General features: G+C 42.0%; 1 protein-coding gene across 2 annotated transcripts in view; it reads right to left on the minus strand.

Annotated features, from left to right (window-relative positions):
* Nucleotides 1-8,360: 8,360 nt before the first annotated feature.
* Nucleotides 8,361-27,035, minus strand: part of LOC136878394 (uncharacterized) — a 352,728-nt gene continuing 334,053 nt past the window's right edge. For both annotated transcript variants that reach the window (XM_067152083.2, XM_067152082.2), the window contains exons 5-6: nt 17,785-18,002; nt 8,361-9,354 (exon numbers count right to left, since the gene is read on the minus strand). In XM_067152083.2, the coding sequence (XP_067008184.2) occupies nt 17,785-18,002 (218 nt within the window). In that variant the 3' untranslated portion in view covers nt 8,361-9,354. The remainder of the gene's footprint in view (nt 9,355-17,784; nt 18,003-27,035) is intronic.

A 27,035-nucleotide genomic window follows, 5' to 3' on the forward strand; every position in this document is an offset into this window, starting at 1 on the left:
TTTAGAATCTCCTTTAAAAATAAAGAAACACGTATTCTTTTGTTTTCGGAAAATCCCAAATAGGAAGAGTGTAAAAGGGTGAATTATGGGTTGAATGCCTTTAATGAGGCTACTTATATTTCAGAACCTGAAGATATTACAGACCTGAAAATTGATATTTGGGATCTACTTTAAAAGTAAAGAAACACGTATTTTTTCGTTTTTGGAAAATCCAAATATTGGGGGGGGGGTGAAAAGGGGGCTGCATTTTTTAAAATGAGTGTGTCTACATCTTAAAACTTTAAAATTTACAGATGTAAAAATTGGTAGTTAGAAGCTCCTCTAAAAATAAAAGTGGTCGAACGCCTTTAATGAGTCTACTTATATTTCAGAACCTGAAGATATTACAGACCTGAAAATTGGTGTTTGGGATCTCCTTTAAAAATAAAGAAACACGTATTTTTTTGTTTTTTGGAAAATCCAATTAATGGGGAGGTGAAAAGGGGGTGATTTTTTAAAATGAGTGTATCTATATCTCAAAACTTTTAAAGTTGATAGATGTAAAAATTGGTATTTAGAATCTCCTTTAAAAATAAAGAAACACGTATTCTTTTGTTTTCGGAAAATCCCAAATAGGAAGAGTGTAAAAGGGTGAATAATGGGTTGAATGCCTTTAATGAGGCTACTTATATTTCAGAACCTGAAGATATTACAGACCTGAAAATTGATATTTGGGATCTACTTTAAAAGTAAAGAAACACGTATTTTTTCGTTTTTGGAAAATCCAAATATTGGGGGGGTGGGGTGAAAAGGGGGCTGCATTTTTTAAAATGAGTGCGTCTACATCTTAAAACTTTAAAATTTACAGATGTAAAAATTGGTAGTTAGAAGCTCCTCTAAAAATAAAGGAACACGTATTTTTTTGTTTCCTGTATATCCCAATAGGAGGGGTGTAAAAGGTTGAAAAATGAGTTGAATGCCTTTAATGAGGATACATATATCTCAGAAACGGAAGACATTACAGAACTGAAAATTTGTATATGGGATCTCCTTTGAAAATAAAGAAACACGTATTTTTAGTTTTTGGAAAATACAAATAATGGCGGTTAAACAGGATTGACAAACTGGGGTGAATTTTTTGAAAGACTATATCTACAGAATATCTTGGAAACGTTAAATGTTACAGATGTAAAAAGTGTGTGTTTGGAATCTCCTGTAAATGTAAAGAAACATAGGTGATTTGTTTTTGGAAACTCCACTTAAGGGGAACTCAAACGGGGTGACATTAAAAAAAAATAATTTTTACAGTATATCTAAAAAACTTAACATGTTACAGAAGTGAAAAATGGTATTTTTATCTCTATTAAACATAAAGAAATGTGTGTTTTTAATTTTCGGAAATACCACTTGGTGGAGGGGGGGGGGTAAATGTGACTGAAAATGGTGATGAATTCTTTTAATTAGGCTACTGATATCTCAAAAATGAAGATGTTACAGACGTAAAATTTGATATTTGCAATCTGCTTTAAAAGTAAAGAAACGCGTATTCTCGGAAAATCCAATGAAAGGGGGGGGGGGGGAGGCGTGAAAGAATTGAAAAATTAATTGAATTAATTGTATAAGAATACATACATCTAATAAAAGCTAAAGGTGTTACAGACGTGAAAATTGGCATTTGGATCTCCTTTAAAACAAAGAAAAACGCGTTTTTGGGGAAAACCATCTTGGGGGGCGGGAGTGTAAAGGAGTTGAATTCCTTTCATGAGGACACATAAATCAAAAACTGAAGAAGTTAGAGTCATGATAATTGGTATTTAGAAGGTCCTTTACTATTAAAGAAACAAGTATTTTTTGCGGGAAAATTCACTTAGGGGGGGGGGGGAAGTAGTGTGAAATGAAGTGAAAAAAGTAAATTATTTTTATGGGGATACTTATATCTCAAAACTGAAGGTAATAGACGTGAACATTGATGTTTGGAATCTCCTTTAAACATAAAGAAACACGCCTTCTTTTAATTTTTTTTTTGGGGGGGGGGGTGGCGGTAAATAAACTTAACGGCGGTGGGGTGTAAGAGGAGGTGAGACCAATTGATTTTACTGTTCTTAATGTACTTATAAGGATCCTCCGTTGCACAGGCGGCAGCGCGCCGGCCTCTCACAGCTGGGTTCCGTGGTTCAAATCCCGGTCACTCCATGTGACATTCGTGCTGGACAAAACGGAGGCGGGACAGGTTTTTCTCCGGATACTCCGGTTTTCCCTGTCATCATTCATTCCAGCAACACATAATAATAATAATAATACTTTTTTTGCTAGGGGCTTTACGTCGCACCGACACAGATAGGTCTTATGGCGACGATGGGATAGGAAAGGCCTAGGAGTTGGAAGGAAGCGGCCGTAGCCTTAATTAAGGTACAGCTCCAGCATTTGCCTGGTGTGAAAATGGGAAACCACGGAAAACCATCTTCAGGGCTGCCGAGGGATTCGAACCTACTATCTCCCGGATGCAAGCTCACAGCCGCGCGCCTCTACGCGCACGGCCAACTCGCCCGGTAATAATAATAATAATAATAATAATAATAATAATAATAATAATAATAATAATAATAATAATAATAATGTTCCGGACCGTCATCAAATGTGCGGATCGCGCTGGAAACGGCTCCTGGACGGGTAATGACTAAGAATGCAGTCCGGCCGCGGGTTCAGTGCCCCCAAGGCACCCAATATGACACCACGCCGGATCTCCTGAAGGATTTTATCCATATTAAAAATGATTATAGGAAAAGATGGCAAAGATTTACGGACCCAACTGACCGGAAGGAATACCTGAGCCTAGCCCGGGAAGTACGAAATCGATTGCTGGAAAGGAAGATTGAAAAATGGGAGGAAACGTGCCGTAATCTAATAGAAAACGAGTCAGATCGGGAATTTTGGTGGATTCTCGCTGAAAACGAGTCAGATCGCGAATTTCGGCGGATTATATGTCTAAAACAATAAGCATTCAATTATTAATTTCAGTATAATACCGTAGCGAAGCACGGGTATCTTGCTAGTTTACTATATTACTGTAACGTGTGAAATTGGTATGTTTGGTTATACTTAATGGCAGAAGAATGAGGACAAGTATATGTGAACAATATTGTATCCATATAGTCATAGACTATAGAAGACCATAGAAAGTACTGAACCCATAATTCTACGATTAGAAGAACATTCTTTTTTTAAATTCCAAATATTATTTCAGCTACAACTACTTTTTGGGAGTAGCCATGTTTTTATTACAAGAGTGGGAACAGACCTCTCCGTGACAAGCAAGCCGCGAGCTCCTGAAATGCCAGGACACTTCGGTGGACCTCGAGTATTGGATAATTTGTCAAATTCAAGAAATCCTTCATAACGAGAGATTTTGACGACATGGTAAATCCAGGAATTAAGGATCTAAATTATTCATAAACCGTATGTGAAGATAGAACCCCCAGGGTAAATATAAATGCAGTTAAGCCTGGATAAAAGTTTGCGCCCGGCTCCCGAATTAGCGGCACGTGGCAAGGCCAATGGATGAAAAAAGACCTGCGAAACGCCAGGGTAGAAATAATTATATTCGCCCGTTGCAAGTATGGAAAAAATATGAAATTAACACCGTAATGAATCGTAAGTGTGTCCGAGGTTATGGAACAAATTTCAAGAAGTTTGCTTCAAGGGATGTGGAATTAGCAGCTTGTGCAAACAAGCCTCGTGGAGAGGGTGGCGTTCCTCCCAGAGGATATAAAAGAAATCTCCCTCCGTCTATTTTACACACTCTGTCTGGTTGTCTGAACGGCGAAGCTCACGTCACTCGTCTGGAAGAAATTGCGGGGTTTTGTTCTCCAAGTAACTTGTTACATGTTGGTGTCAATGGTTCAAATGAAATATTAAAGTAGAAGGTGTCCTGAACTGTCGCCGATAGGAACTTTGAATGTTTAGAGATTTGGTTAAAATACGTAGCTGAGTTTCTCTCTGTATTTCATTGTGTACGTCTAATATTTCTCGAAGAAATGTCTGAGGACTGGCCGCGAGGTCTGATTTTCTTATCTGTTTGGAACACCTGGCCAGCGGTAGGGCGAACGAAAGCAGAGTATTGGGAAACAGTGGCAGTTGCCATTTGAGAAAAGTGATCGTCGCATGTTAAACCCGAAGAAAGTGCGGTGTTTGCGGTGTTAATCGACACCGAGTGTAAATTTTTGTGTAGTTTAAATTATATATATAAGAAGATGATGTCAAATGTAGCCATGGAAGGCTAGGCATAAGGCCTGCTGGCTAAAATGTAGCCAGAAATCCAGGATGACGGCTAGATTACAGGTTGTAAATATATTTTATCAATGTTGTAGTTAGATTATTGTTTGTCCCAACAAATTTTCAGTGCATGTGTCAAATTGATATTTAATAATGATCAGGCGAATGTATTACATTTCTGGTCGTCGTGTGAAACCCTTCAGGGCTGTAAACTTCACGCCGAGAAACTATAAAATGCGGAGTTTAAATAATGTGTTAATATTCTTTGAGATATTGTTCAAATTGAGTAAAATTAGGAAGGTGATAACGATCAGGCAGTCGTGATGAAAGTCTTAATTTCGAATATCGTATGAGTTCAGAAAATGTTTGTCGAAATAATAATAATAATAATAATAATAATAATAATAATAATAATAATAATAATAATAATAATAATAATAATAATAATTACCGCGGGGTAAATTATTTTATGTTAAAAGGGTATTTAACAGTTATGTTCAATAAGATTTTCGTTCATCTCGAAATCCAGTGAAGTCTCATAAAGTTATGTTTTTATGGGAAGTTAAATTTTGTGACATCGTGTATGTCAGTGATATGGGAAATCACGGTGTGTTGTTGTATTCCTGAGGTCCGAAAGTTGTAATAAAACTGTAACAGAAAAAAAGGGATTTTGTAAAAGTTGTTTGGCACGAGAGGATTGAGGTTTGAAAAGTGTTGAAACAGAAAATGGATTGTTCCGAAATAATATCTTGAGATAAGAGGTGTATGGATGTTGAAGGCAGAGGAAGCCTGTATTTCATGTAATGCCGCCGTAAGAGGCGATGAGAATGAATGTTTGAGACAGGCTATATTTGTTGGTGGCGAAGAATTTTTGAGACAGGCTGTATGTGGCAGGCTCTAGTATATTCCGCTAACAATCTGAAACAGCTGACCGAGTGAAGGTTGGTTCGAGATGAGTATTGTGTGATGCACAGTAAGATTTCAAGTGAAAATCCCCTGTGAAAAACAATTTATGTTGAAGATTGTAGCTCGTGGTAGTTAAATACAAGTGACTAGTTTACGTAAAGTCGGCCTAATGAATATTATATTATACGACTTCAAGGGTAAAAGGGCATTCTGAATACACGGCTGGTGGTATTTGACTGTAGACGACTTTCCAATTAGTGAATTTCATAAATTACGAGACGATAATTTATCATTAAATCGGAAATATTGTGGGGTGAGATATTGGACGTTATTAAAGCGGTAGTTTGGCTGTGTAGATTCACTGAATGTCGCTTCACTGGATAGTCATGGATATGGATTTGGAATAGTAAGATGGTAGGCGATTTGAGGGCCTCGCCCTAGAGTTACGTTGTGGATTTTTACGGTGTTGATGATTACTGTTTTGGGCGATATTTACGTAATGTTAGACGTGTGTTGAGTCATTATTTTTTTAAATTCAATGCGCATATCGAATTTGTGTTTGAGTTGTGGATTGCTTGCCACGCGTTATTTATTTTCAATTTCACGTTTTATTAACAAGATAGGGACTTAGTTGCATTTCCCGACTTGCGTTCATTCTGTGGCAAGATTTGTTTCATTGTGTGATATTAGTTTCGACAAGGTTTACATCTAAAATATCTAAGAGTGTGCTCGAAGTTACGATTTCGCCTGACATTCTAGAGGAAGCGTACACAACCCAATTTCCGCTCGACAATAGGTTTAGGACGTCACATGTTATCCTGGGAGTATACTAATGATAAGACGTCCTAGTTCACGCTCAACGATAGGGTTAGGAAGGTGTGTGTATGCACATAGAGGTTAGTGTTAGGGTGCAGATATTAGATAGGCCCGACGATAGGTTTAGGAAGTCGGCTGTATATCCTCAAGTCTTAGATTAGGTGTTGTTGCGAAGTGACTTGAGCGATGGTAGTGTCTGCAGTAGTGTATGCAATGCGAAGAGTGTTAGCTAAGTAATATTGATGCCATGCTTTGCGCACAGCCCTTACCAGCTGGAAAGTGTTTACCTAAGATTATGGAACCACTAGTGGCATGAACGTGAGGGTTGTCCAGTATTGGGTACTGAGCTAACTCTGATTTGAAATATTACTGCAGTGTGCCACGCGTGTTTGAGTTCAATGAACTTCAGTATTTTATTTTGTTACGGACTTAATTGTTTTGTCGTTCTGACGTCCGATTGCTTTGCTAGTGTGCGTGTTGACACTTACCTTATTTATGTGAGACTTGAGTTACGAATGCGGGTTCGATTCGTCAGCCGGTAATATATTTTATTTTCAATTTTTCGTTCTTTCATTTTATAATGCGTAGTTGATTGTGGTCGATTAATGACTTTGTAGGTAGTGTGTTGGGACAAACAATAAGTAGATGGATCTCTGATAGTAGTCGTTGTTGTAAAGGAAAGAAGTCTTAGGTTTTCATTTTATTTTACCATGTGGATTTGTAATTTTATTAAGCGTAACGTAACCATTTATAACCTGAAAGTTGGTTTTGTAATAATATTTTCCAAGTGATTTACCACTTTTATTTAACTTCAGTGTTTGGCATTTCTTCTTAATGCGTGATGAATAAGTGTTTCCTGCATTTCGCAGCTTTGTTCCTTCAGAACGACGTAACGTAAGATCCTCTCGGATCGTGTTGTTGTTGTTGTTGGTTCCTTCTGAAGAGCTGTTTGGGTGATGCACGTTTCAGCATTGGAATTATTTTACAACTTAAGGGTGTCACGAGATGACAATACATGGTGAAATTTTATTTTCAGTTGTGAATGCTGCTGTTAACTTGTAGTGAACACGATGCTTTCCAGTAATATTTCGCAACCTATCCAAAGCAACTGATAGTCAATTTGGTTCGATTAAGGGTCCATTCGGCGGGTGTTCCCATATCCGATAGGGTATTTGACTGGTGGATAACCTTAGTTAAGAGTAAATCTGGCATTCTACTTTTTGAAGGTCAGATTTTCCACGGATCGTGTGGATTAATTCTCAGTTATCGTTTGGATCAATAGGTGCCCGATTTTCAGGTTTTATTTTCACTTTTTCAGTTTCGCCGTCCACTAATCTGTGATATTTCTATTTTTCTCCGAAGAAAATTCTTCAATACTGTAATCAGTACAACTAACGCCATGCAATGTGACTGCGTTTGAAATATTAAATATTTAAATATTTTCTTGATCAAGGATGTTATATAAATGATTTTTTTTGGTGCAGTTTATTGAGTCAATAAAAGTTAGTAAGCACATATTTGCTCCTCATTTCAAGTAGTTAGGCTCTCTTCTGAACCCTATCGTTTAGTTAAGATCGTGACCGAATTATTCCCACTACGACCCCAAGATTTAAGAGTTCGATATTGCTCTACTGCAACAGCTGTGGTCGACGAACGATGGAATGGTAATCAAGGGTACAGTATAAAATACTATAGTCAGAGGTAATGTCATGCCGGTCCCGCGGTGTAGGGGTAGCGTGCCTGCCTCTTACTCGGAGACCCCGTGTTCGATTCCTGGCCTGGTCAGGGATTTTTACCTGCATCTGAGGTCTTGTTCGAGTTCCACTCAGCCTACGTGATTACAATTGAGGAGCTATCTGACGGTGAGATAGCGGCCCCGGTCTAGAAAGCTAAGAATAAGGGCCGAGAGGAGCCATCGTGTTAGCCACACGACACCTCGCAATCTGTAAGCCTTCGGGCTGAGCAGCGGTCGCTTGGTAGTCCATGGTCCTTCGGGGCTGTTGCGCCATGGGACAAAAGAGGTAATGTCTTAATCTTATATCTAAATTCGTCTAATAGGGTCAATACTATACAAAAGACATTCGATAGAAAAGCAATTTCAGTGTCTGAAAGGTTTTTGGGTCTTTATTTCTAGGAAAATAGGTGGTATTTTACTGTCTTGTTACCATCAAATATGAGCTGAACATAATGCAAACCGAATCTCCATCAAAACTTCTTGGTAACTATGGGGTTTTTCTGAAGGGCTATACCAAAGTAAGAAAATAATGATTGTAGCGTTGAGAGTAAAATAAGCGTTAATAAAGGAGATGGCAGACTCAGTTCGTTTTATTTCTCCGTTCTTTCTTTGTACTGTATATTGTACTGTTTCATTTTTTACATACCTTGAACATTTGTAAAACTATTTTAGTAATGATAAATATTGAGTACACCCTCCTTTGAAATCTGTAAGTTTATTAGGAGTTCAATTCAATACCCACTATTATTTTGATAGGGTGGCCATTTTCTTTGTTAAAATAGTTTTTATTTGGTAAGTGAAAAGTTTAGGTCAGTTATGGTGTATGAAACATGATTATAGCACATAAAATATATGTGTGGTTTACAACAGAGAGTTAATACTGGAGAACGTGGATGAATGACTTACATTAAAAATGACTAGATATCTATTACATTTTTGGTTTCAAAAGACCTTATTCATCACAGTTCACAACAGCAATAAATAGTGAACATGGGTACAAAAGGTATACATTGCTTCTGTTTTAAGGTTTTAAATTTGTTAAATACTAAATAAAGTGTTGTTCGAAGGAGCATTCTTGATCTTTAGAAATAAAACCACTTTGTTTCACTATACAGGATTTCGCACGTTTTATAGAGATTGTCGTAATGTTGATTAAAAGTCAAATATAGTTCATCATAATTTCCTTCTTTTCTGGTGAAGTAGAAATGTTCTTCACCTATCTCAATACAAGGAAGTGGTGAAGAGGTAAATCAAATAATTTAGAGTATTATATGGGAAGAACGTTGGGAAGGAGTAGTTTCTAACTCAGGTGAATAAATTATATTGATCAAATGCTGAAAAGTTCATTTCTATAGCTTGTTTCAGGTCACGTGATTTGGAAGAAACATAATAGAAAAATTTGTCGACACTATCTGAAATCATTCTTCATACATTAAAGAATAGGCTGTCGTAGCTTCTTCCAATTTTGAACTACTCTCTGGAGCACAAGGCTTAGTTGCTTTAGCCCATTTTCTCTAGGTAGACGATTTACATACGTTCCTTGGATCACCTTTCACATGGATGAAATGTGTAGTAGTATCACATTATTGTACCGCAACAGCATCTTCTGGTCTTATTACATTCTCTTTCCGGCCTCGGTTTGAAACCTGAAAGAAATTAAAATGACATTAATTTTGAAATAACTAATGTAATTAGTGAGAATGTACACATATACATTAGTGAAAATGGAAACTACAACATGCTGGAAGATAAGGTAGTTGGTGTTGATATTGGATGTGACCGGAAAAGTTCGCCGTGCTGTTAGGGCCGCGCAGCTCTGAGTTTGCATCCGGGAGATAGTGGGTTCGAACCCAACTGTCGGCAGCCCTGAAGATGGTTTTCTGTGGTTTCCCATTTTCACACCAGGCTAATGCTGGAGATGTACCTTAATTAAGGCCCCGGTCGTTTCCTTCCAACTCCTAGGCCTTTCCTGTCCCATCGTCGCCATAAGACCTATCTGTGTCGTTGCGACGTAAAGCAAATTGTAAGATATTGGACGTAGGAAATAGTACCAGCTAGGTACATCAGCGATACCGATTTCAGGCCAATCGGATTGTTCATATGGCCCACCCCACCTGATCACGGACGAATATCCTGTATGTGGAACTCAGTAGAGCTTAGTTTATGTGAAGTCTGCGAAGTGCAGTGATGATGTCATCCACCAACTTCACGTTACGCTACACGTCTTTTTTTCGGGTCGGTGGCCCTCACCTCATCTATCACTCAGTCGGCCCTGAATAATCAATTGGCTGACGCCCAGTTGGCTGTCGCTTTCCTGCTCCACCATTTAAACGTGTATCATCAAGGTCTTGGACACCACTCTTCCTCCATCCGCCATTCGACATGAACTTCGCCAATGCGGATTCCCAGTTCAAGTGGTTCTCCGCCTCCAAGACGCTTCATCTGGTCAACCCTCCCCAGACATTGTGGCCTTCTTTCGTATTCCGGAGTCAGCGGAGGCATTCATCACCAACGGTGTATTACTCAATGGTGACATCCGTCAAGTGGTCCCTACTCCTGAGCATCTTTTACAACAACTAGCCTCCCTTCCTGACTTCCCTCACACTGTTCACTCCGGACCACCTCGCACACTACCTCCCTCACGTCCACCCTCATCGCTCCTACTACTACTACCATCACCACTTCTGTCCTTCATTCCTCGACAACCATTACTCTTACTTCCACGACCAGCCACTCCTTCCCCATCATGTCAACGACCATCAACTCCCTCCCTACCTCCTTACCCTGTTCACAGCCCTCCCCTGCCACCTCTCTAGATACCACCAGCACAGCTCAATCGGCCCCTGCAAGCCAAGTAACCACAGCTACCACAGACTCTTCTCAACTTCCCATGCCGAGTTGTGTTGTCCGCGGTGTTGACCCTGCTATTACGGAAGAGGACATCATGCATGAACTCCACACGGTAGGCATCCCAGCCCATCGAGTCTTTCGTATCTACAACCCTCATGGTCCAACGTTCATGGTCCGTCTACAACTTCCCTGCGCTGAAGATGTCCATCAACTGGTCACCTCCGGAGTCCGCCCCCGTCGTCGGCACCACCGAGTGGAACACTCCCGATCCTCGCCCCATACTGTCCGCTCCCCTCCTCACACTTCTCGTCGCTCTCAACCGGACCCGCCACCCACCCCACCCCCGCCACCGGTCTACCTACCTGCTCCCCAACCCGCTTCATTTCCGCCGTTACTCCCAATTCTCGATCTTCTTCGCCTTCTCGCTAACTCTATTACCAATATCACAACCACCCTCTACTATTTATGTTGCACCACTTCCCTTGTCCTCCTTACACCAACTTCTTACCGAACCCGCAACCTGCTCCGACGCAATATTTATAACATTCTCATTCGCAACTCGTGAAATCTCTGTAATTCTTGTACCCACTCATTCTATGCAACAATTTCTGTTTTCCGAGATGCGCGCCCGAGATACGTTGCTATGTAAATAAATTTCTCGTCCGTCTTCCCCATGGTGTTGCTAGGGGTTCGCTTGTGCGGGGGCCTTGCGGGTCCTCCCTGGGTCCCGGCTTGTTGTCGCGGTCTCCCTGCGCCAATTCAATTACTGTCCTCCCCTTCTGGTATGTACAACCCATACCTCCCACATTTTTAACCTTTTCTAAGATTATTCTCTTAACAGACGGCCGAAGAGCTCCCTCGTTGAGCTGATGGCCCGCTTTCTCTCTTCTAGGGAAAGAATTGAAATAACCTATTTTATGCTTATGCAGTGATGTAAAGTGTTCGCCTGTGGAACATGCCTAGCCGACGGGTACGAGCAGGATATCAACAAGGCTCACCGGCTGAGAGGGCCCTGATAATTTGTCTGTTTGTGAGTGAGTTATCTGTGCGGGGTGCAGAAGCATGTGTTAGTCGAAATGCAACTGCGGCAGTAATGGTCAATTGAAGGGACACTGTGCTCATACACGTGGGGCAGGATCAATCCGATGGACAAGTGTAGGAGGATCACCTCACCATTCGAATGTACCGGACAGACATCGAGCTACAGCAGCGGGAATTCGAGGTAGTGTTTCACCACACGTTACGCGACAAACAATTAGTAATCGTTTGCGTGCAGCTAATTTACGATCCCATTTCCCTCCCTGCATAAAATGTTCCACTGACCCCACAACGTCGACGTGTCAGTAGAGCTTGGCTTATGTGAAGTCTGCAAAGTTCAGTGATGTAAAGTGCTCGCTTGTGAAACTTGCCTCGCCGACCGGTACGAGCAGGATATCAACAACTCTCACCGGCTGAGAGGGCCCTGTTCTGGTGCCCAAAAATATATGGCATAGTGTCGACCTCAGTGACAAATTGTGTTTTTGTCTTGGCTGCGATTAACGTCTCAATCATGTGCGATGGAGAACTGGGGAAACGGACCATGCGGATCTTATTGCCAAGAAGCACACGGTGCCAACCCTGGGCACAATGATCTGAGGAGCTGTTGATTTGCATGTGATCATTAAGTGTACAGTGACTGCTCGATAGCATTTGGACAGGGTTGTCAATTCAGTGGTTATCCCTCTGACGCGACTGTTGTAATTGGGATGTTCCAACAGGACAATAACCACCCTCACTCTACAGGCGTTTCCAGAGAAACACTCCAGTACATAATGCTTTTCCAGTGGACCGCCAGGTTTCCAGTCCTACGCCCTATTGATCATGTGTGGGACCATGTGTACACAACTCCCCTCAACCACCTCGAAATGTGAACGAACTGATCCTCGCTGTGCAGCAAGCATGGACCGCAATTCTGAAAGACGTAATCGAAGGCCTTACTGATTCCATATCCTGCAGGATACAGCGATGTATTGCTGCTCTGAGTGGGCACACTCTATACTGTCCTGTGTCGACATGTGCGCGTTATGAAAGAGTTATCACCGCATCACTGCACATCACACTCATCCACTATGCACTCTCGGGTGTTGTAAGCACATCGCTTCATGGTGTTACAGTTTCCATTTACCCTAATGTACCGTGAGATAAGATATTATCAGATTTTACCGAATAACATTAGGGTACATTAAACATTAATATAAGAAGGGTCATGAGTGCTGGGTCAACACTTCAGAATTAAAATCAAGCTTATGGACTTTTTTTTTTGCTATAGGCTCCAACGTCGCACCGACCGAGACAGGTCTTATGCCTGGTATGAAAACCGTCTTCTGGGCTGCCAACCATCTCTCGGTTGTAAGCTCACAGCTACGTGACCCTAACGACGTAGCCTACTCACTCAGCAGCTTATAGTTTATCGTAGCTGTTGATATCGTGATCATAGTTACAGGGCTTCCAATTTTACGAAGAATTCGAACCAAGGAGAAGTGACTTTCCATTTTAACAAACCTACATGCATCGCCCAGGAGTCGAACCACGATCTCTTTGGTGAGCAGCTAGTGAGGATACTCCTCGGATACCGCGCTCACTCAGTTTAGAATTATTTCCCTTTAGAACATTAAAACATTAGAACATCATGTGTAGTACACATTATTTTTAAAACAATGAAACGACATAAACATGCAAATGATTTTTTTTATTTTTACAATTTGCTTTTCGTCGCACCGACACAGATAGATATTATGGCGACGATGGGATAGGAAAGGGCTAGCTAGGAGTGGGAAGGAATCGACCATGGTCTTGATTAAGGTAGAGCCCCAGCATTCGCCTGGTGTGAAAACAGGAAACCACGGAATACCATCTTCACGACTGCTAGCAGTGGGGTTCAAACCCACTATCTCTCGAATGCAAGCTCACAGTTATACGACACCTATACAGTATATATAAAAAGAAAACATTTGTCCGAATTGCTGACTGATCAGCGTCTCGGCCTTCAGGCCTCGTGGTGGCCGATTCTGTACCAATTCGATCGTAGGATTTTAATTGCGAACGGTTAATTCCATTGACAAGGGTAGCGGTTCTCAACGAATGGCCGCGACATTCGTCAGGTGAGCCGCGAAACTTCGGAGACTTTGTGATATTGGTGGTAATTACAAAATTTGAATAACACAGACATGTTCAAGAGTCTAAACACTTTATTCTACTGCGATTTGTTGTCTTAGGGCTTTACAATAAAATATCTCATATATTAGTGAGAAACCTGCTTGCTTCCTTAAAAGAAAACTCAGTTCAAAATGAAAGTGAAGGCAAACACATTCACGTTTCCTGTTGAAATGACAAAAAAATCTCACACGTTTGTCCCTCTTCTTTCCGTCTACACTACATTACCTTCACGGCACTTACACTTGGAATCGGTTCGATCGCACTTTTGTTAGTGTTTAGTTAACAATTAACAATTTCAAAACATGGATGAAATGACGTTACTTACTGTTAGTTGCGGGGATCTTTGGCTGCGCGGACAGATAAATAGCTGGTGACAAGCACGCTACATGCTCTGGTAATAATAATAATAATAATAATTGGCGTATGGCTTTCAGTGCCGGGAGTGTCCGAGGACATGTTCAGCTCGCCAGGTGCAGGTCTTTCGATTTGACTGCCGTAGGCAACCTGCGCGTCGTGATGAGGATGAAATGGTGATGGAAATGACACATACACCCAGTCCCCGTGCGGGTGAAATTAACTAATGACGGTTAAAATTCCCGACCCTGCCGGGAATCGAACCCGGGACCCCTGTGACCAAAGGCCAGCACGCTAACCATTTAGCTATGGAGCCGGACACATGTTCTGGTGACAGCGTGGGAATGTTCAAATGGAAAACATAACCCGACTGTTCAGAAACAAAACATCGTATGCCTGATCACACTCCAATACGATGCTTTCCGAACTGAGCGTCGTCCCATCGACGCAAGTTGGTCGATTGCTTCTTTCTCCCGCTCAAGAGCCTTTAAGCATGGCCAAAGCTCTCAGTAACTAACAGTACTACAAGTCTACAAATAACTGATTGCAAGTCAGAGAATTCCGCACCGTTGCCAACTCGTACGTTTGTGTGCAGCGAGAAGGCTGAAAATCAACTGGACTAGAGACATGCTGCTTTTTGTTTGTTTTTGTTTTACTTAGCACCGACGCAGATATGTATTATGGTGACGATGAAATAGGAAAATGCCAGGAGTGGGGAGGAAGCGACCATGGCCTTAATTAATGTATAGTATCGGCATTTTCCTGGTGTGAAAAATGGAAACCACAGAAAACCATCTTCATGACTGCCAATAGTTGGACCGAGCTCGATAGCTGCAGTCGCTTAAGTGCGGCCAGTATCCAGTATTCGGGAGATAGTAGGTTCGAACCCCACTGTCGGCAGCCCTGAAAATGGTTTTCCGTGGTTTCCCATTTTCACACCAGGTAAATGCTGGGGCTGTACCTCAATTAAGGCCACGTCCTCTTCCTTCCCACTCCTAGCCCTTTCCTGTCCCATCGTTGCCATAAGACCTATCTGTGTCGGTGCGACGTAAAGAAAAAAAAACTAGCCAATAGTTGGGTTCGAACCTACTTCCTCCTGAAAGCAAGCTGATATCTACGTGATCCAAACGGCGTAGACACTTGCTCGGTGGCATGTTTGTGCAGTCCCTAACATTCCTGTAACTCGCATACCACACTCTATTTTACCTTCCAACCCACCGACACGCCTGGTCATTCCAGATACCAGTCACTTTCATCAGAGGGTATGCCTAAAAGTGCTCCACCAGACATGAAATAGTCCAACAAAATGATTATAATTGGGAACTAATAAGGAAAGTGTTCCCGTTGCACGCATGTAGCTGATGTACATATTCGAAAAGTGAAAACCGTATGTGTGCAGAATAATATCGAATGCTGGTTATTTAACGTTCAAAGTGTTGGTTACCCATTTTCACTTGCAGTTCCTATTCACAGGCCACAGCCAATTCCTTCAACATCCTTACACAATTACAATTTCATTCACCATCATTCAATTCATTTTAATTAGCTCCTGAAGTGTGGTTGGCGTCAGTAAGGGCATTCGACCTTAAAATCGTGCCATATAAATTCATCCCACCTCATCCCCGATCCCGTATCAAGAAACGGGACTAAGGGATAGATATACATAAACTTTTGAAATGGTGCAAATACTTGCGGAGACGCGCCGTGCACTAGCGAGCAGCCAACTAAGGTTCAGAGGATTGAGTCGCATTCGTATGTAGGCAACTACTTTAAATCATTTTATGATAATTGTCTATTTGTTTTTTAAGTTTTTTTTATTTTTGTTTATTGTGGAAATAATTATAATAGGATTTTATTTTATTATATGTGATTTAGTGATTTTTGTGTTGCCTCGGTTCGATCGGAAGAAGAGCATTCGTCGATGCCAAGCGAAGTCAAGTCCCATGACGCAACAGCCCCGAAGGGCCATGTTCTACCAAGCGACCGCTTCTCAGCCCGAAGGCCTGCAGATTACGAGATACCATGTAGTCAGCACGACGAATCTTCTCGGTCGTTATTCTTGGCTTTCTAGACCGGGAACGCCATCTCACCGTCAGATAACTTCTCAATTGCAATCACGTAGGCTGAGTGGACCTCGAACCAGTCCTCAGATCCGGGTAAAAGTCCCTGACCTGGCCGGGAATCGAACCCGGGGCCTCCGGGTAAGAGGCAGGCACGCTACCCCTATACCGCGGGACCAGCATCATTCGCCGATGAGCAACCCATTATGGCAGGCAATATTGCACGATCATGAGTGAATATGCACTAGCGTAAACCCTTCTTCTTCTTCTTATTATTATTCCTCTTCTTCTTCCTCTGTTTACCCTCCAGGGTCGGTTTTTCCCTCGGACTCAGCGAGGGATCCCACCTCTACCGCATCAAGGGAAATATCATGGAGCTTCAGACTATGGGCCGGTATACAACTGGGGAGGATGGCCAGTACCTCACCCAGGCAGCCTCACCTGCTATACTGAGCAGGGGCCTTGTGGGGGAATGGGAAGTTTGGAAGGGATAGACAAGGAAGAGGGAAGGAAGCGGCCGTAGCCTTAAGTTAGGAACCATCCCGGCATTTGCCTGGAGGAGAAGTGGGAAACCACGGAAAACCACTTCCAGGATCGCTGAGGTGGGGATCGAACACACCTGTACTCATTTGACCTCCAGAGGCTGAGTGGACCCCGTTCCAGCCCTCGTACCACTTTTCAAATTTCGTAGCAGAGACGGGAATCTAACCCGGGCCTCCGGGGGTGGCAGCTAATCACACTAACCACTGCACCACAGACGCGATGCCAGTATTAATATTTAATGTCATTTATTTAATGTTAAAGGTGATGAAAATAAGCGCGCATACGCGAGGTGCAGGAGGTCCGGGTTCGATTCCCGGCTCTGCCACGAAATTTGAAAAGTGGTACGAGGGCTGGAACGGGGTCCACTCAGCCTTGGGAGGTCAACTGAGTAGAGGTGGGTTCGATTCCCACCTCAGCCATCCTGGAAGTGGTTTTCCGTGGTTTCCCACTTCTCCTCCAGGCAAATGCCGGGATGGTACCTCACTTAAGGCCACGGCCGCTTCCTTCCCTCTTCCTTGCCTATCCCTTCCAATCTTCCCATCCCTCCACAAGGCCCCTGTTCAGCATAGCAGGTGAGGCCGCCTGGGCGAGGTACTGGTCATACTCCCCAGTTGTATCCCCCGACCAAGAGTCTGAAGCTCCAGGACACTGCCCTTGCGGCGGTAGAGGTGGGATCCCTCGCTAAGTCCGAGGGAAAAACCGAACCTGGAGGGTAAACAGATGATGATGATGATGATGATGTATTTTCCGTCGTTGCGACGTCTCTGAAACAGCGTTTCTTCTTACGAGCTATAAAAAGTGATGCATAATATACCCATTTTACAGGTACAAACTGAAAACTAATGATAGAATTCTCTCCTTCTCTTAGTCGACCTCACACGACCGGGCCCTTCAGCCCTGGTTCCAGTATCTAAGCCTATTATGGAAGAGAGGAGTATAAAACTGACACTGGATATGTACTTTTGATCTCGAAGCAGTGTAAAATATTACGTCGACAATGTCTGAAATATTTTCTCGGCGTAAGTTTGTAAATGAATGAATTATTGTCGAAAGAGATGTTGAGTGTTTACTCACCTAGTGCCGGCGTATGATGCGAACACGTCGTCGTGTGTCAGGGGAAGAATCTTCTTCGCTGTGTTCAACAGACGGCCGTCGTGACAGTCTGCCTGAAGGAGTAGCGCTGCCGCTAGGTGGACGAGATTGTTCCATGGTGACCGGCAGTCCAGAAACTTGAGTGGTGGGCAGAGGTACCGGGAACGAGCTGCGACGCTGGAGTGGCGGTGGTCGAGCTCCTGCAAAAGATCCAGACTCGTCCATTCGCTTATCAAAGTCAGCAACAAAACTATCTCAAAAATATTGTAGTGAACAGAGTAAAATCATTTTACAAAATACTAACTGGATATATTGCATGTTACCAAGAATAGTTTCGTATTGTACCGGGAACAGCCGGTACGAAACTAAGTCCCCGCAATTAAAGTTAAAACTTCGCGTTACGCGCCGGCCCAGCAGCGGAAGACAGACTGGAACAGCAAGCAACAGCTGTGTGTGACGTAGAGAGGAGTGACGTCACAGCCTACCTCCCCGTAACTCAGAGTGAGCCTAGACTAGTATGGAATGTTCCTTGAGTTTCTTCGGATAATAACTTTCCCCACGATAATGACTAGACAAAATCAACCACATCATCGTGTAGCCCGATATTCTATCTGCATTCCTGCAAGGTTTAATAAAAATCCGACATGAGACGACGAAGTTGTGGAGCGAGATGTGAGGGCAGCGTCGAGTGTGGACTTATACAAGTTTCTTTAAATCGTGAGTGATAGAATTCTGCTCCAACGGAGAGTGACATAAATTGTGCTTCATCAAACTCTTAATATTTTCAAGTGATTGTTTATTCTGAATGAATGTATAAGACTTGCAATTATTTTTTCCAAGTGCTCATAATTGAAAGTTAATGTTGTGGACAGTGATAGGATTTGGAACAGTCTTTGCTCCTTACAAAGTGATTGAATATTTCTGGAAATCTCATTGACGTGAGTGTGCCTTAACTTAGAATTCCTCAAGTAGCAAACATTAACAAGTGATTGAGTACAGAGTTAACTCGAACTTAGTGACTACGTTACTAACTTACAATTTCGTGTGTAGATAATTCTATAAACTGTGTAAATATATCGTAGATGATGGGCTGTAGACTGTGTATTTGAACTGTGCATTTTCAATTCTACGAACATTCGAAATGAGAGTTGTGCATTTTCAACTCTACGAACATTCGAACTAAGGACTGTTGATAAATGATCAATTTCACTTTATTTTTCATTAACATGCGTGAACAAGATTAACTTCACGAGTGAAAGATTCTTATTTAATTTTAATCCAATTGATTACATTGAACGGTGTTCAGACTAAGAAGTATAACTTCAGATCATGCCAAGTATCACAAACTTTAGGTGACTATTTTATTAGTTGACTTTATTGACATTCAACGACAAGTCTCAAGTGGCTATTCATTTTACGAGTGTTAAACTTATGTGCTTATTCGAGCTTAGTGACACTTTGCCACATAGCATTTATTTCAAACGATTAATGACATAACACGGGATAGGTTTCAGTGACATTCTACCGTGTGATAATTCTTCAATTATACAGTTCTTACGTGTTATGAACCTTGTTAAAACCATTGCTGTATCTTTTTCTCATCTGTGCAGAAATCGCTTTTCGCATTAACACGTCCAAGGCTTAACGGTGTTCGTTCACGTTTATCATTTACGTAGCCTGTTTCAACGCCCTTACTTCTACACCGCATGGATCTTCTAGACATCGCATGGATCTTCTAGAAATTCGAGATCTTCAAGAACTTCCATCGAGGGAGGAAGGGTGGTTCAATGGTGCAGAGAGGAGCGGAGCAGCCGGAATTCTGGGACATCGCCAACCCTAGGACGAGGAAAGAACACTTCTCACTGTTTCTTCTGTACAGAGGTGATATGATTTTGAACTTATTAATAAAAGAAAGAAATTTCTTTCAAAGAAAAACCCTCTCCCTCTGTATGCACTTCAATCAGAACGGTACACGCCCTGCGTTTCTCATGCTCATCAAAGTACCATATTTACTGTTACAGTATATTATGTATTAGGTGAGATATAACCGACCGGGGGTTGGGGGTTAGACCTATAATATGAAATATGCTAGGGTACGGTACCAAAAGTATACAATTTTATAGGATTACAGTAAACCAATGTATTTTACTGTTAGTAACAATTTTTTTTTTTTGCTAGGGGCTTTACGTCGCACCGACACAGATAGGTCTTATGGCGACGATGGGATAGGAATGGCCTAGGATTTGGAAGGAAGCGGCCGTGGCCTTAATTAAGGTACAGCCCCAGCATTTGCCTGGTGTGAAAATGGGAAACCACGGAAAACCATTTTCAGGGCTGCCGACAGTGGGATTCGAACCTACTATCTCCCGGATGCAAGCTCACAGCCGCGCGCCTCTACGCTCACGGCCAACTCGCCCGGTAATAACAATTTACAGTCCGCCTCTGTGGTGTAGTGGTTAGTGTGATTAGCTGCCACCCCCGGAGTTCCGGGTTCGATCCCCAGCCCTGCCACGAAATTTTGAAAAGTGGTATGAGGACTGGAACGGGGTCCACTCAGCCTAGGGAGGTCAAATGAGTAGAGGTGGGTTCGATTCCCACCTCAGCCATCCTGGAAGTATGTTTTCTGTGGTTTCCCAATTCCCCTCCAGGCAAATGCCGGGGTGGTACCTAACTGAAGGCCACGGCCGCTTCCTTCCCTCTTCCTTGTCTTTCCTTTCCAAACTTCCCATCCCCCCATAAGGACCCTGCTCAGCATAGTAGGTGAGACCGCCTGGGCGAGGTACTGGCCATCCTCCCCAGTTTTATCCCTCGGCCCAATGTCTCAAGCTTCAGGACAGTGCCTTTGATGCGGTAGAGGCGGGATCCCCCGCTGAGTCCGAGGGAAAAGCCAACCCTGGAGGGTAAACAGATTAAGAAGGAGAACAATATACTTTAAAAGACTAAGGGTATTTCACAGTTCTTTTTCAAAGCCACTTCTCCGCGTTTTGGTGGGCTCAACGGAAGATTCATACTCTATTTAGAAGTTGTTTGGGTTTTACAGGCTGAGCTGTTGTATACAAGGAACTTGGTATACAAGGCACAACATAAACGTTTATTTGCTTAAACACATTTATACAATATGTACATGAAATAGAACGAAACTTTTCTTGAAGCTTGTTGAGTTGCACACGTTTAATGTTAATATAAGATAGTAGGCTGAGGGCCTGAGTATTATTTACATAGGTACAAATGGAGATTCCTATATACATTCAATCTTGTCTTGATGAGACAGTCTGTTCAAAGTTCAAAGTCGAAAACTATCGGTCATGTATGATAACAAGTGTAACTTGTAGAGAGAGTTCGTATTAGCAGAATGCTAACAGGAGGCGTATAACTTGCAAGCAACTTGCGCTTATGTTCATATATAGCAGAATGCCATGATTGGAGTCGGAGCACTGTATGGGACTTGAGTGAGTAGCAGAATGCTTGGATGGGTGCTCGACGTAGCTACGGGATGCAGGATGAATGAGGCGATGTCCAGAGGTGAAACCTCACGGCCAGGAATCGGTCCACCTATTCAGAACACATTTTTAAGAGGGTGCCTCCGTGTCTGACTTACGGTGTAGTCTGGTCGTTGGATACTATGGTAGTCCTGGAGAGGCGGCCCTAGTCTACGTATGAGCCACCTACCTACGGAGAGATAGGTGGTTTATGAGCTACCGATACCGGTGCGCTTTAGCGCTCCTCTGTCGGTCATTATTTATTGTAATTACTTTAGCGGGTAAAAAGTTTTGAAGTGCTTAGTTAATGGCTTATTGATAATTTGCGGTTCGATTTGTATTAAGTAATTTTGCAAAATTTTGACTAGACGATCAAACATGTATCGTCCAATGCTTAGACTGACACTTTTATTTTAGGAATATGGTATGTTCTTCGTTTAGCGTCAACTAGCTACTTATTGCTTGTATGTAGCAATTAGCTCATACCATATATTTGGCGCTTAATTTAATATAATTAATTGAATATTTAGCAGATGTTAGGTGAATTTTGAAAAACAGCATTGTTGTTAGGCAGCATATTTGGCGGTGCACCTTGCCTCGTCCCGGAGAACCAGTGCTTCATCTATTGTGAAAGGCATCATTATTGGTTGTGTCTTGGTTTGCGGAAGTGAGGATTTCTTGCTTGTCTTGGCAGGGATTTGTTAGGGGGAGGGCTGTGCTTGATTAGGTTTCCCAGGGTCTCGGCAAACCTACGCTCCCGAGTTGAGAGCGCCTTGGGGTGTGCTATAGAATTTATGAATCCCTTCCTAATTACCTTCTGTGAACTCTCGCCCTAGTTTACTTTTGTGGTTATTGTTGCTTCGCCTTACTTTTGAAACTCTTCTTGGCACGCATAAAGGGGTTGCTTTCGTTTCAGCTCCACTTAAACAAGCGGTTTTGTAAGTATGTTTACTTGTTCCTTTGTGAGGAACTCTCCAATGTGAACATGGATAAAGAGGCTAATTTTCCTCACCGCCAGTGTAATCCACAGCGAATTGAAAGTGACGCCAGCAAGAATCGCCCTTAAATATGTAAGCATATTAATTATAATAATAACAGTAATAATAATAATGTCTGGCTCTTTGGATGAATGGTCAGCATTGAAGCCTCTGAATGGAATGGTCCTGACGTCGATTCCTGGTCGGGTCGGGAATTTTAGCCGCATCGGATTAATCCATCTGACTCGGGAATTTGGTATTTGTCTGTAATACACACTTCTTCATTCACAAACAGCATATTACACCATCAATCATACAGGAAATGCAACAGTCAACTCATCACTCCGAACAGGATTTGCGTCAGGAAGGGCATCCAGTTATAAAATGCGGACAGACCAGTATGTGTGAAACACATGGCACCAGCAGGGTGTATGAGAAGTGACGGAAAAGGCAAATAATAATAATAATAATAATAATAATAATAATAATAATAATAATAATAATAATAATAGGGCTGTGATGGCTTTCCGCCTGTACGAGTGTGGTTCGAATCCCGATCGATCCTGAGTTGGAGTTTTCACGTAGTTTCAGGAAGGGCACCCAGTCTTAAAACCACGCTGAAAAAAAAAAAACCCGCTGGGTGGCTCCAAAATCCCAGACATAACTGGAATAAGCTGACGAAGGTTTGTGATATTAGTAATAATACACCTGGTAGATCAAAATGTAACATCGAAATTGGCACGCAGGCAGCCTGAATGACGCCGTATTATTATTATTATTATTATTATTATTATTATTATTATTATTATTATTATTAACAAGGTAGGGGCTGCCTGGCCGAGGCGGTAAAGGCGTGCTCGGTTCGCCCGGAAGGACGTGGGTTCGAATCCCCGTCAGGAAGTCGTAAAATTTAAGAAACGAGACTTCCACTTCCGGAGGTGCATATGGCGCTGAGGTTCACTCGGCCTACACCAAAAATGAGTACCAGGTTAATTCCTGGGGGCAAAGGCGGCCGGCGTAGAGCTAACCACTCTACCCCATCACGTGCCGAGGTTAACAATGGTGGAAGCCTTTACCTTCCACTCCTCCAAGGGCCTTCATGGTCTGTACGGAGGTGACTTTGCTTTGCTATTAACAAGGTGAAAAGCCCGTTGCCAACTTGATACAACGGGTTCCAGAAATACATGGTTCCGCTAATTGTACTGAAAAAATAAATTAGTTACTGAATATGGAAGCATCTGCAGGACTTCGGACATTCCTTGCAGGGCAAGGAGCATCGATCCCCCCACCCCACCCCTCTCCGAGTGTTCCCCTACATTTTTTTTTTTGTATTTTAAAATTTATGATACTATTTTTCTTTGTTTCTTTACTTATTTTTTACGACTAACATGTTTTCATTCCCTGAAGGGGAGTACGAGGAGATGCTCGGAGATGGCGAGGGCGTTGGCGGCCGTGGCCTTTATTGCATTAAAAAAAATTAATACTATTTGTTCGGGGCGTCGACCTAGAAAGATCTTTTGTCCCTACTTGCACCATATGTGAGGAACCTGCGTGTATTTTGTAAAGAGCAGAAGTGTAAAGTGTTTAATGTGAGGAACGGAACGGTAAGGACGACACAAACACCTAGTCCCCAGGCTAGGGATGTTACTCATTTACAATTAAAAGCCCCTGACCCGGCCGGGAATCAAATCCGGAGCCGCCGGGTGACAGGCGGACGCGTTGCCCCCTACACCGCGGGGATGGACCATTTATTACATACCACTACTACTAAAATATTTTCATTCCTCCCCTGAAGGGGAAGGCGGGCCTCTTAGACGGTGACGCCGTCTTTCGGACCGGGAAAATCGTTACTGTGAAAGAGATGCTTGGAGAAGGTGAGGGGGTTGTCAGCCGTAGCCTATACTAGGAACTCTCCAGGCATTCGCCTTAGTGCTGGAGAATGGAAAACCACGGAAAACCATTCTCAGGACAGCCGATGGTTGGGGCCAGCCGTGAGGTCCAGCTTTGTCCTGTCTCCCGAATGCAGAGGCGTAGCGCTACGGTAGAGCCGAGACCACCCCTCCTCTGCTCGGTTGGCCGGTCAGAGTGCAGAGCTGTTGGACCACGAACCAGCCGTGGCCACTTATGGGCCGAGACTAACTCTGCATCTACCGACCTGTTACATACTATCTGTACATATAAAATAACATGTCCTGACTGACTGACTGACTGACTGACTGACTGACTGACTGACTGACTGACTGACTGACTGACTGACTGACTGAAGGATTCATCATCGCCGAACCAAAACCACTGGACATAAAGTAATGCAATTTTGGGTATACATTTATATTAGAGCGAAGGTCCTCACTAAGGGAGGATGTTTGGATATTCCGTCGCTAAGGGGGTGAAAAGGAGGGGTGAATTGTTTAAATGAGCATATCTATATCTCAAAAACTTAAACGTTTACAGACATAAAAATTGGTATTTAGAATCTCCTTTAAAAATAATGAAACACGAACTTTTGTTTTCAGGAAATCCCCTTGAAGTGAAAAAGTGGTTGAATTCCTTTTATGAGGATACTTATGTCACAAAAACTGAAGATGTTACAGACGTAAACATTGGTATTTCGAATATCCTCTAAAAATAAAGTAACACTTTTTTGTTTTTGGAAAATTCAATTAATGGGGGTGAACAGTAGTGACAAAAGTGGTGCATTTCAAAAAATATTATATCTACAGTATATCTCACAAACGTAAATTGTTACAGACATAAAAACTGGTATTTGGAATCTCCTGTAAAAGTTAAGAAACATAGATTTTTTTTTTTTGGAAAATACACTTAAGGGGAACCGGAAAAGGGGGCGAATTTATAAAATGAGAATATCTACAGAACATCTCATAAACTTAACATGTTACAATCATGAAAATTTGAATTTTAAAGTTCTTTTAAATATTAAGAAACGTGTTTTTTTGTTTTCGAAACAACCATTTACCGGGGGGGGGGGGAGAAGTGTTAAAAGGACTGAAAAGAGTTCTGAATTCTTTTTATTAGGATAGTGATATCTCAAAAACTGAAGATGTTAAAGGGGTGAAAATATTCAGTCTCTCCTCTAAAAATGAAGAAATAAGTATTTCTTTGTTTCCGGAAAATCCTCTTAAAGCGGGGGGGGGGGGGGGGGTTTGAAAAAATAGAAAAATGACGGTAGTTGTTCATTCTATGAGGATACTTGTATCTCAAAAACTAAATATGTTCCAGACGTAAAAATTGGTATTTGGAATCTCCTTTAAAAAAGAAACACGTATTGTTTGTTTTCTTGAAGGGGGTGAAAAGAATTGAAAAAGCGGGTGAATTTTTTAAATGAGTGCGATATATCTACAGTATATTTCCAAAACTTAACATGTTACAGACGTGCAACTTGGTATTTCGAAAGTCCTTTAATCATACAGGAACATGTATTTTTTTTTATTCTCGGAAAAAGCACTTAACGGGGTTAAAAGAAGTGAAAAAAGAGGTGACATTTTTAATGAAAATACTTATATATCAAACACTGGAGATCTTACAGACGTGAAAACTGGTATTTGGAATCTCCTTTGAAAATAAAGAAAAATATTTTTTTCGGATAATATATTTAAGCGGGTAAAAGAAATTGAAAAAGCGAGTGAATTTTTAAGTTGAGTACCAGTATATCTACAGTATATGTCAAAAACTTAACATGAAGCAAACGTGAAACTTGGCATTTTTTAAGTCCTTTAAAAATACAGGAACGTGTACTTTTTTGTTTTCGGAAAAGGCATTTAACGGGTGGGGGTGGGGGGAGGGAAGTGAAAAAAGGGGGAATTATTTTTATGAGGATACTTATATCACAGAACTGAAGATCTTACAGACGTGAAAATTGGTATTTGGAATCTCCTTAAATAAGAAAAAAACACGTTTTCTTTGTTTTAGTAAAATCTACTTTGTGGGGATTGGTTTGGTGGAGGACTGATAAACGGGTTGATTTATTTTTATGGGGATACTTATATCTCAAATACTGAAGATATTACAGACGTGGAAATAGGTATTTGAAATATTTTTCTTTTTCGATTTGAGACTAGACTGTTTCTCACAAGTACAGATTTATGTCGCATGGTCATCTTAGCCCCAAAAGGCAATACCACATACGTGGTTTACAAAGAGTTTCTTGTGTAAATGGGACTTAATTATTTTTCCGGTGAGATTTAATATTTTGGGGATTTTCAGATAATGTCGTAGTACAGTACCCAGGAACGATTACTTTTAACAAATTACGAAATCGACGCGAGCGAAACCGCGGGTAACCGCTAGTATATATATATATAATTGTTTTCATTAATAATTTTATTTGGTTTGCGTCCCACTAACTACTTTACGGTCTTCGGAGACGCCGAGGCGCCGGAATTTAGTCCCGCAGGATTTCTTTTACGTGCCAGTAAATCTACCGACACGGGGCTGTCGTATTTGAGCACCTTCAAATACCACCGGACTGAGCCAGGATCGAACCTGCCAAGTTGGGGTTAGAAGGCCAGCGCCTTAACCGTCTGAGCCACTCAGCCCGGCTTGTTTTCATTCCCCACCCTGAAGTGATGAGGCGGGCCACCTAGAGGGTGACGCCCTCTCTCTGGCCAGGAGATTCGAGAGGGGGTCTGAAGGAATGAAGGATTCGAGAGATAGCTAAGTGGATGTGTGGATATAGGAAGGGGGGCTATTCAGCCTCTTGGGAGAGTATTAGGCATTTTATTAAATTTCAACAGCATTTGATTTTGGTTTTATTTTCATT

This window comes from Anabrus simplex, chromosome 1, assembly GCF_040414725.1.
Source record: "Anabrus simplex isolate iqAnaSimp1 chromosome 1, ASM4041472v1, whole genome shotgun sequence".
Taxonomy (NCBI): Eukaryota; Metazoa; Arthropoda; class Insecta; order Orthoptera; family Tettigoniidae; genus Anabrus; species Anabrus simplex.